This window comes from Haliaeetus albicilla, chromosome 2, assembly GCF_947461875.1.
Source record: "Haliaeetus albicilla chromosome 2, bHalAlb1.1, whole genome shotgun sequence".
Taxonomy (NCBI): domain Eukaryota; kingdom Metazoa; phylum Chordata; class Aves; order Accipitriformes; family Accipitridae; genus Haliaeetus; species Haliaeetus albicilla.
Window position 1 is genome coordinate 1,260,786 of NC_091484.1, and position 10,140 is coordinate 1,270,925.

The following is a 10,140-nucleotide window of genomic DNA, read 5'->3' on the forward strand; positions in this document are numbered from 1 at the left end:
GAGGAGCAGCCGGCAGCGATCTCCTCCTGCGCCCGAGAGCTCGCCGGCCCTCACCAGCCGCTCACCCCCGGGGTCCTGGGGGTCCCGGCCCCAGCCCGGGGGGGGCTGCCCCAGCAGGGCGCGAGGGACGTGTTTGTTCATGTCAAACAGCTCCCAGCTCACTGGCAACAAGCGGGGAGCAGGAAGAGAGAATAAACGAACCAGCAGCTCAGGGACAAGGGCAGAATAAATCTGCATAAATACAAATGAGGGGAAGATTTATTTCTCACATTGACCACATTTCTGCAGCTACTTTAAATTACGAGAGGTACTGGTCCGACAGGGCTGGGCAGGGCTTAGACCCGGCTCCGGGGCTGCAGCTCATTGCCGTTCCCCACCCTTCCAGCAGACTTATCTATTAAATATTCTTTGCATGTGAGTTACTCCTGTGGCTGATAGGAGAGATAAATAACAAAACCCTTGCAAATGCAAAAATTCTTCAGCAGTTTGGAAAGAAACCAAATCGCGTGCTGAATGCAGATGAAGAAAAATCCTTTTTATTCTAAGGAATAACAGGAGGGATGTGAATCCACCTCACCCACAATGCAACACATCCAAATCCACTTGGAGATTACAAGACAGGATAGCATTTACTCTGATCAGTTCAAAGCATAACTGTTTGGGAACAAATCAGCTAAGTACACATCTGGATTAGACTGCAGGCCTTTTTTGCCTTCTTGTTAACAGTATGAAATCACTGGAAACAGCAAAATTTCCTTTTGAAATAGTAAACTAATCAAGAAGCAGAAGGAGAGCAAAGACAAAGCGTTTACACTTCATCGGCGTTTGTCCCTTTTCTCTCTTCCCTTCATGGGAATTTGCTGCGGTTGGTGCCAACTCACAAAATTCCCATGGGGCGGCTGCACAGGGACCAAATCGCTGCCGCCAGCCGGGCTGTCTTGGTCCAGCATCAGGAAAGTCTGCTCTGTGCCAAGTAATGACCTGGCCCGAACCACAGCCCCAGTCCAGGCAAAACTCGGGTGTGCGTGAGGAAGGACTGGAGGGTCAGGGCAATGCCTTTGTCAGTGATTGCCGTAACAAGAGGCTTATGGCCGGGACAGCTGGGAGGGCACATGGGCATGATCCAGGGCTCCTGCCTCTGGCTCCACTGCCAGCAGCGCCTTCGGCACAGCTAACCATTGGCACGGCTAACCATCAGCACAGCTAACCATCGGCATGGCTAACCATTGGCACGGCTAACCATCGGCACAGCTAACCATTGGCATGGCTAACCATCGGCACAGCTAACCATTGGCACAGCTAACCATCGGCACAGCTAACCATTGGCACGGCTAACCATCGGCACGGCTAACCATTGGCACAGCTAACCACCAGCACAGCTAACCATTGGCACGGCTAACCATTGGCACGGCTAACCATCAGCATGGCTAACCCTGGGCTGGACAGAGACACCAAAGGCTGATAAGGCTGAAATGTAACGCAGGAGAAATAGTGTATTTTCTTGGTTGGGTTTCTTCATTTTCACATCTGTTCTCTGTGTATTGGGTCATCTTCCTTCCTTCCCTCCTCCTCCTCAGGGTGGAGCGGTGGGAATCGCCCACGGGGGCACCTGGGGGGATGCTGGAGCTGAGGTTTTGGGCAGCACAGGGACTTGGAGCGGCAGCCCCGTGCTCCCCTGTCACCCCCCACTACCAGGCAGCAGGGTCAGCCCTGGTGGGCTCATCTCACCCAGCCCAGGCACCGGCACATCTGGCAGCAGAGCTCTGAGCCAGGTCTCCAGCCAGCAAATCGTCCTTACCCCACAGCGCTGCTGGCCCCACGGCTATGGAAAGCTCCCGGGATCGATGCCTATGGCTGGGGGAGAGAGACCCAGGTCAGTGCACTCCGGTCCCCAGCCCCTCCGTCCGCCCTGAGCCCTGGCAGCCCCCACCCGTGGGGCCGGGCTCCGTGGTGCCTGATGTGCCGGCGGCCTGAGAGCCCCTGGCTTTATGGGCAGAGATGATTTAGTGCCCTGAGGAATACGCCTCCGGGGAAGCTGGGACGGCTTCCAACTCTTCCTGCCCTCCTCTATATATTAACTTTGCATACATATGAAGCTGAAAGCTCTTCCAATCACCTCTGCAAATATTAATTAATCCTCACAGCATCCTGAGGACCATTATTCACTCCTATTAAGTAAATATTATTAAATCCTTTTATGAGAGGTGAAGTGACTTTTCCGGGGCTGTGCAGGGCGTCAGTAGGAGCGCACAGACTGTGTCTCACGACCATACGCCCAGAGCCGCCAAGCGCGGCAAAGCAGCCACCGCTCACGGGTAAACCTGCCCATGCTTGAGCTGGGGCATGTCTCTGAGGACCAGGGACCCCAACTGCCCCGCAGCACTGCTGTGCCGTGTGGGCTGCAAGCACTTTGTGGGACCACCCTGAGATACGTCAACACCCCACAGCTTTGGCTGCACTGCCACGGGGACCCATTCCCCGCTCTTGGCCACTACCCACACTGGGGCTGCGTCCCCCCGTGCAGCCCTTCTTCTGTGGCTGCTGCCCCTTTGTGGTTCACAGACACCAGCGGGGATCGCCATCGCGGCATCGGGGCTGGACTTACTCTGAAGGAGCCAGTTGATGAAGGCGCTTGGGAATGGGGAATTCTGCAAAAAACAAGGCGGCATTCAAGCGTGTGACTGCAGAGGCTGTGGCAGGCAGGAGGGCAGGCAGCGCGGGGGGACCAGGGATGGGACACGGCCGTACCTGCAAATCCAGCTCCACGAACTGCCCGGACTTCACCGGCAAATCGGAGAGGGCAGCGTGGATTTTCCCCAGGAGCCCAAAGGAGACGACACCTGGGGAGAAGGAGAGGCCGTCAGGGCTGGGCAGAGCTGCTGCTTGCCGGGAGCCTGCTGGAGTGCTCTGCCTGCCTGGATCCGTGGGGGCAAGTGGAGTATCTGGCAGAGGCTGGGAGAGCGTAGTCCTTGCCTGGCCATGTCCCCAGCACGAGAGGAGGAAAAACCCCTCATCCTTCCCGCAGGTCTCAAACCTCCCGGGATTCAAAGGCTCCCATGAAAGCTGCTGTCCTGGAGCTGCCTGGTGCATGTCTCAACACATGGGAAATGTTTGGGGTACGTGGGGACAAGGTTGCTTGCAATGAAGCAGCAATTGGATCTGTGTGGGATTCAAAGTGAACAGAGCTGGGGAGGAAACCCCCCCAGGCTCTGTGGGGCTGCAAACCGGGGGTCCCGGCAGAGCCACCTCTCTTGGCAGCAGCTTGGGTCTGGCCCCAGTTAGAAAAACAACCATGAACACACCGGGATCGTGATGCTTTCGTGATGTCAGACGGCAGGGGAGTGAGCCAGGACTGTGCCACCCACAGCAGCTTTGCCAGTGGAGCGGAGCTGCTCGTGCTCGATGCAGAGCAACTCCTGCTCCCATGGCTCCGGCTCTTCCGAGGACACCCGCTGCCTGTGGAGATGGCTAGACACGCAAAACTCAAGTGTCACTCTAAAAATTAATATAGAACAGAAAATTTAACAACTTACGGTTGAGGAATTGTAGCTTAATATTGATGATGCTGACCCAAATATTCATTAATGGGCAAAGCTGCAACGGTAACAAGTGGCACAACCTTGGTGAGAATATCATGGGTGTAGCAATGCGTTTCCCTAACATCGTTTGAGTTTCGCAGACTTTAAATCAAGATGGAGCCATCAGCTCCTAGAACATAGTTTCCTCCAAGGAAAAAGAGCAATATAAATTGTTCAGCCTTCTTCTCAAAATGGCACAGATTCCATTTAGCAGAATAAAAGATTTTCTAACAAGCACCTTTTCTCTAAGTGAGACTGTCACTTCTGCTTACCACACCATCTCGGTACCAGAAGGGGTTTCAGAAAGCAATTGGTTACAAATTATCCCGTAACATTGCATGATGGAATTTGAATTACTTCTAACAAATAAATTCTGATTGTAAGAAAGATCAAGGAAGTTTGCGGAATTCACTTATGGGATGTGAGCATATGTCTGGGCATGCACATATATATATGTATGTGTGTGTAAATCTGCTAGACAATTATGGCAAGAGCACTAATTTCAGCTGAAGTGCAGCTTCTTACAGCAAAGGACTTTCAGGCACTCACCAGCGCAGGTACGAGTGACTGAAGAGAAGAGTTCAGCAAACTGCTCACCAGATTGGTGAAGAAGCTGGAAAGGGAAAAAGACAGACAAAAATTACCAGGGAAGTTGTCAAAACCCACGGCTCAGCATTAAGACAAATCTGAACTCCTCTGCTGGTCTGCAACGCTGAGTGCCGTACCCATTGTCTTCTCTTATCTCTGATGTTAAAAGATGCTGCAAGCCCACAGCTCCCCCAGGCTTTGGCAGGAATTATAGATGCTCAGGACTTTGTTATCTGGTTCTCAAAATCTGGTTGTTAAAGTGTAAATCCATGCCCAGATTTGAGACTGAAATTTTGCCCCACTGCGAACTTGCAAACAGCTGATCCACGGCTAGTCCTGCCCATTTTTTTAACTATTTCCCCATGCACATACCAATATCCCATCCCCTTGCAGGTTTCTCAAAATAAATTGGCTTTTCTATGAGAAAATCCCATGGCTTCCTCATGGCTGGATAATGGACCTGCCATTTACCCTGCATGCTGCCTCTGAGATTTTTGCTGAATTAACCTTCTCTGCGAAGTACTGCGTGGTCTCAAGTCTGGAAACTAGAGCCCGGCTGGGGAGCTTGGAGGTGAGGGATGGAGAAATCTGCCTCCAGCACGAAGTGCAGCCCTGTGCCGGGGGCCACAGTTGAGCCCCAGGTAAGCCCAGGGAGGTCAGGCTCAGCCTCTGCATGTGATGGCTCTGTCCTTGCAAATCTCCTCAGGGCTTCTGTGAGCAGCTGCTCGGTGCATGACACCAGCCCGGTGGTGGTGAACGCTCCCACACTCACCCCTTCCGCAGGTTGACACTGAAGCCGCGGAGCAGGTTGCTGCAATCCTTAATCACTAACTTGAGGTCACCGGGGGTGTCTTGGGTCAGTGCGATGTGTGACGTGATGTTTGTTTCTACCGAGGATCCGCTCAGAAAGCGAAAAATCCTGAAAAATAAGGAAGTAGTTTGGAGGGTTTTGGAGGAAACCAAATCAGCACAGAAGAGCAGTATCTGTGGCTAAGCTGCAAGCTTGGGCTCGGCTGGGGCAATGTTTTAGTCTCAGGACTTCAGTCAGGCTCCTGGTCCTGTTAGCAGATCATTGAAGTCTCAGCATGCAAACAGGCATGGAGGGTTTTCCAGGACAGTTCTGACTTCAGGGTAGGAAGGACAAGTCGACATGAAGGAGCATGGAGCCTTCTCAGCACTTTCCTTCCAACACCTTGTCCACAGGAGGGTCACTGCCTCTGCTGGCCACCGAAGACTGAGACCATGCCTTTGGAGTGAGGTCAGCTGGAAATGTCCCCAGGGAGAGACAGCAGCAGAGCGCAGAGCTTTCCTCATCAGCCCCTCACTCAGCATTTGGGGACATTTCTCCAGCACCTGGGAATGTCCCATCTTCCCCAGCACCTTCAGGCCCCCATGGCCTTGCTCCACTGTCTCGCTCACCAGCCCTGCTCACCCTGGCAAGCGGAGCATCAGCTTCGAGTACAGGTTCAGCACGAGCTCGCCCCCAGGAAGGACCTTCCACGACACTCGGATGTTCTCAAAGTTCAGCACCTTCAACCTGAGGTCAACACCGAAGCAAACCCACTTGAGATGGCAGGACTAGCAGGACCAGACCCTACAGTCCCATCTCCTCCTGCTCATCATTTGACCTGTTACTTATGTGGATATTCCCAGTTAAAAATGAAGGTGGGGAAGGGCCAACCCCTGCTCCAGGAAGAGCCAACTTCAAAGCAGGATCAGGTTGCTCAGAGCTGTGTCCTGCTGAGTCTCAACCTCAGTCTCCAAGGGTGGAGATTCCTCCACCTCCTGGGTTGCCCATTGCAGTATCACATCATCCCATAGAGAAGACTTTTCCCATCTCTGGTTGGAATTTCCCTCATCGCAGCTCCTCACGTGAGCTGTGAGCCCAGGACTGGTGGTTTGTGTAACAGGAAGGATCTGGTCCCCTGGAGCACCCCTTTGGGGGAACCCATCCTCTGGACGTTATTTGTTTACCCTCCAGCGAGCACCACTGCTGTGCTTCTGCTCTGACTTACCAGGCGAAGCGTGTTGACTTGTGAGGGTCTCCATCACCCAGCAGTTCGACTTCACCCAGAAGACCATCGAGACCAAGCAGACTTCCATTGCCTAGGAGACCTCCTTTTCCAAGCAGCCCTGTGCCAAGCAGACCTGTCTCTCCAAGAAGGCTTTTATTGCCAAGGAGGCCGTTGCTGGGGAGGCCATTGCCAAGGAGAGCGCTGCCAAGGCCTCCCCCACCAAGGATGCCTGTGCCAAGCAGACCACTGCTGCCAGGTTGTCCTCCTGCAACAGTTAGACCTCCGTTACTGTTCTGGCTTTGACTGCCCAAAAGCCCTCCTCTCCCAAGCACACCCATGCCAAGCAGACCTTCCTCACCTAGGAGGCCTGTGCCAAGGACCCCAGATCTGCTGGATGCATTTCCTGCATCAAGGGGACCTCCACTTTCTTCTCCAGTCGGACTTCCTCTCCCAAGGAGGCCGGTACCAAGTAGCCCACCTTTACCAAGAAGGCCAGTGTCAAGCAGTCCACCTTTTTTGCTGATGAGACCTTCACTGCCAAGAAGACCGGTACCAAGCAGACCTGCACCAAGGGAGTCCCAGTTACTCATCAGACTTCCACCATGGGGCAGATTTCATTGACAAGAAAGGTTGGTTCAGCTACATTAGGTTGACCCGCTCGTGAGGTCTCACAGGGACCCCTGAGCACACTTGAGCAAAGTTGGGTTCCCCATGGAGCCAAGTCTGCCAGGAGGCAGGTCCCTGATGAGCAGGGGGATGCTCCATGAGCCCGATGTGGCACAGGACACACCGGGACCGAGGTGGGCATGCAGCCGCCCGTGCCACAACGCTCCCCTGGGAAATGTGGAAAACGTCCGAGCTCACCGTCTTTGGGTTGCACTGGACTCAGCCCAAGGACACTGCCCAGGCTGACGAGGCCCTGGGAGGGGGGCAGGAGGCCCCCGAGAAGGACGAGACACCAGAAGGGCAGCATCTCCTGACCCGGCACCTGTGGGGAGACCCACATCAGCCCAAGCACCAATCCCACGACACAGGAATCAGCAGCCTGGGCACCGGTCCGGCTCTCCATCTTTCATGTGTGCCACCCGGGGGTGGTGGGGCAGGCTTCCCCTGGACATACAGCCCCCAGACACCGTCCCCCCAGTCCTGGGGGACCAGCCCAGACCTGCAGCACCTTTTTCCCACCCAGAGAGGTCAAACTGCTTCTGGGTATCAGGGAGCAACTGAACACGGTGACATGCTGTTCCAGAGCCATGGATGTCTCCATACCTGGCTGGGCTACCCCACTAAAGAGCTGGGTGCCTGACATCACAGGGAAGCTTGGAGGGGGGAAATACCATTTTAAAGAGAGCAAGAGAGATAGACATGAGGCAGGAGAACCTTGTAGTGAGAGAGATGGATGGCTTCCGACCACTCCAAAATGGCCCTGAAAGAAGAACACTCAAAGGGGCACAGCCGAATAAAAAATGGTGTGTGTCAAAGTCATGTCCTTCTCTCCGTTATGAAGAACACCTTGCATTATTAAAGCTCAAAGCGCAGCCAAAATCAGACTCACTTTTCCGTGGGCAGGTTGTTTGTTTTTCTCATCTTGCTCCATTCAGGCTATGAAAAGAGCCCATTTTCCCCTGTATTTGATCTGCTTCTAGTCAAAAGAAAACACCTTCAAGGACCTCATGTTCCCGCATGAGCTGGACTTCTTGGGGTTGCAACCAATGCTGTGGAGTGTTTGTTTATGCACAGACAGGTATTTGCAAAGAAAGAAAAAGAGGCATCTGCCAAAGCACTGCCGTAGGCCCCAGTTTAAGGGAGCACCTGCCTGCACAGCCCAGTCCCGAGCCGGACACCCCGCCTTGTCTCTTCCGAGAAAAACAATGTATGGGCTGCGGATTGCAAAGGTTCAACACTGAGAAATAACATTATTTAGGTCAGACTGAACAACTTCTTTATCTGTTCCAGATACTTAAAAAAAAAATCCCTCTATGACAGTTCTCGGCACAATTAAATTAGACTTTAATTCACTAGACTGTCTTTTACATTTTCCCTTTGATCAGCATGTAATGATGCACAGCTCCTGTAGCTGTGATTATTGAACAGGAGAGAAAGATAGAGGCTTGAGCAGCTTCTATTGAAAATCGTGTCAAATAAAATCAGTGGGATTTGTTGGAGGGTCTCTGCAAGACGTGCATAGCATTGTAAAAGGATACCAAAATGGTTGTCAGGTCTTTTAGAAGAGCTCTTAGAGAGAATACGTGACAAAGTAGACAACTATCTCCACAGTTATTAACAATATCTATTGGGTTGCTGCCTCCTTGGTCACACGCATTTAAGCAAGCTCAACATTTTGCATGTGCAAAATGCATGTATGGCTTTGCAGATAAACACTTATTTTATACCAGTTGAGATGAGATCTGATAAGCTGAAAATCGACCTGAATTGGTCACCAAGATCATGAAAAAAATCCTAGTCATTTCTGCTAGCTTAGTCATTATAACAAACTTAACGACAACAATAATAAACATGGAATTTGACAAGCAAGAGCTCTACTAGCTTTAAAAATTAATTTTCATAAAAGATTAAATGCTACTACAGAAATCAAAGGAAAACATCATTAAAATTCTTGCTTTTAAAGGCGAGTTACACTTTGCTGTAGGTCGTCTAATGGGAGCAGGAGCTCTGTGGCCACGGTACCTTAATGCCGCTTACCTGAGCCCTTTGATGTTGCGGTGCCACTGCCCACGGCATCTCAGCGGCGGCTGGCAGGAGCAGCTCTTATACACCCGAACTGCAGGAACGAGGAAAGTCCAGGGAAAGATGAAGCAGGGATAGTTCCTCTTCGCTGGCTCTCGAGTGTGAACCCTGCACCAGCCTGACCCCAAACACCGCACGTAACAGTGCCGGACCGTGGCCAGCGCCGGACCGTGGCCAGCGGCACCCGGCAAGCCTGGCGGCTCACCCCCGTCCCTTTGGGCTGGGTGCCGTGCCTGGCCGGGGCACGCTGCCACCCCGCTCCCCAGGGCTCGTCCCCTCCTGCCCCCTTTGCCTTTCAAGACAGCGCATGCCTGGGGCAGCAAAGTCCGAGGGTCCAGCAGGTCCAGACCCCCACAGCCCCTGGGGGCTGGGGCAGGGACTTACACCCCCAGGCAAGGGATGCTCTGGATCAGACCCCATCCAGCCCAGCGCCACGCAGCTCCCTGTACGCGGCCCAGGGTGGCTGGCTATGGCAGGGACACGGGCCGTGGCGCGGGTGGCTGCTGCTGCTCACAGCTACTCGGCCGTCTCTCTCGCTTTGCTCTCCCGAAGCGACCCAGAGCGGAGCAGGAGGGTGCTAGCACCCAAGAGCCCCTGGCTGCAAATCCTCCCCGCACACCCGGCCCTGCTGAAAGCCCCCGACCCCACCGGGAGAGCAGCCACCAGAACCACATGTGCCGTGGGTGCCTGGCGTGGCCGCGGGTGCCTGGCGTGGCCGCGGCCGTGGTGCGGGTGGTGCGGATGGTGCGGTGCTTTGCAGGCAGCAGCGGGTACCAGCTCGCAGCTGCGGCAGCAGCCGTGTCCAGCCCAGGGCAGCTCTCGCTGCCGAGGCAGAGAGGTGGAAAGCTGGGATCCCTCGTTCTCCCTCCCTCTCCTCTGCATCTCCAAATTTCCATAGGACAGGCAGACCCCAGAGCATCCCCTGAGCATTGCAGTTACTATGAGACAACCTCGGAGCAGCCAGGGCAAAGGAGGATGCCACGGGGGGCTGGGGTGCTCCCAGGTCTCTGCCTGAGCAGAGGATCCCCGGGATGGTTTGGGGCAGCTCTGCTCCAGGGGATGCTCCATCATATTCAGCAGAGCACGAGAGACTGAGGACAGTGAGAGGTGAGCAATTACCTCCCAACAAGTTAATTACGTACAGAAACAGCACAAGGCTGACATTAAAAAAAAAAAAAGTTACCACAAACCAAAGAGCATGTGGATTTATG

General features: G+C 53.7%; 1 protein-coding gene across 2 annotated transcripts; it reads right to left on the minus strand.

Annotated features, from left to right (window-relative positions):
- Positions 1–514: 514 nt before the first annotated feature.
- LOC138688787 (BPI fold-containing family B member 4-like) lies at positions 515–9,082 on the minus strand. 2 transcript variants are annotated; one of them, XR_011327616.1, is made up of 13 exons: positions 8,885–9,082; positions 7,046–7,169; positions 6,540–6,743; positions 6,182–6,446; positions 5,599–5,703; positions 4,939–5,085; positions 4,128–4,191; positions 3,534–3,594; positions 2,749–2,840; positions 2,606–2,648; positions 1,799–1,854; positions 1,186–1,609; positions 515–1,138 (listed from the first exon to the last, which is right to left on the minus strand). XR_011327616.1 is itself a non-coding variant. In XM_069801310.1 (12 exons), the coding sequence occupies exons 1-11, from the start codon at positions 8,921–8,923 to the stop codon at positions 1,823–1,825; spliced, it is 1,176 nt and encodes a 391-aa protein (XP_069657411.1). In that variant the 5' UTR covers positions 8,924–9,082; the 3' UTR covers positions 515–1,609; positions 1,799–1,822. The 2 variants fall into 2 exon arrangements, 1 of the variants encoding a protein (XP_069657411.1); XM_069801310.1 differs by having other exon boundaries at positions 515–1,609.
- Between the last annotated feature and the right edge of the window lie 1,058 nt (positions 9,083–10,140).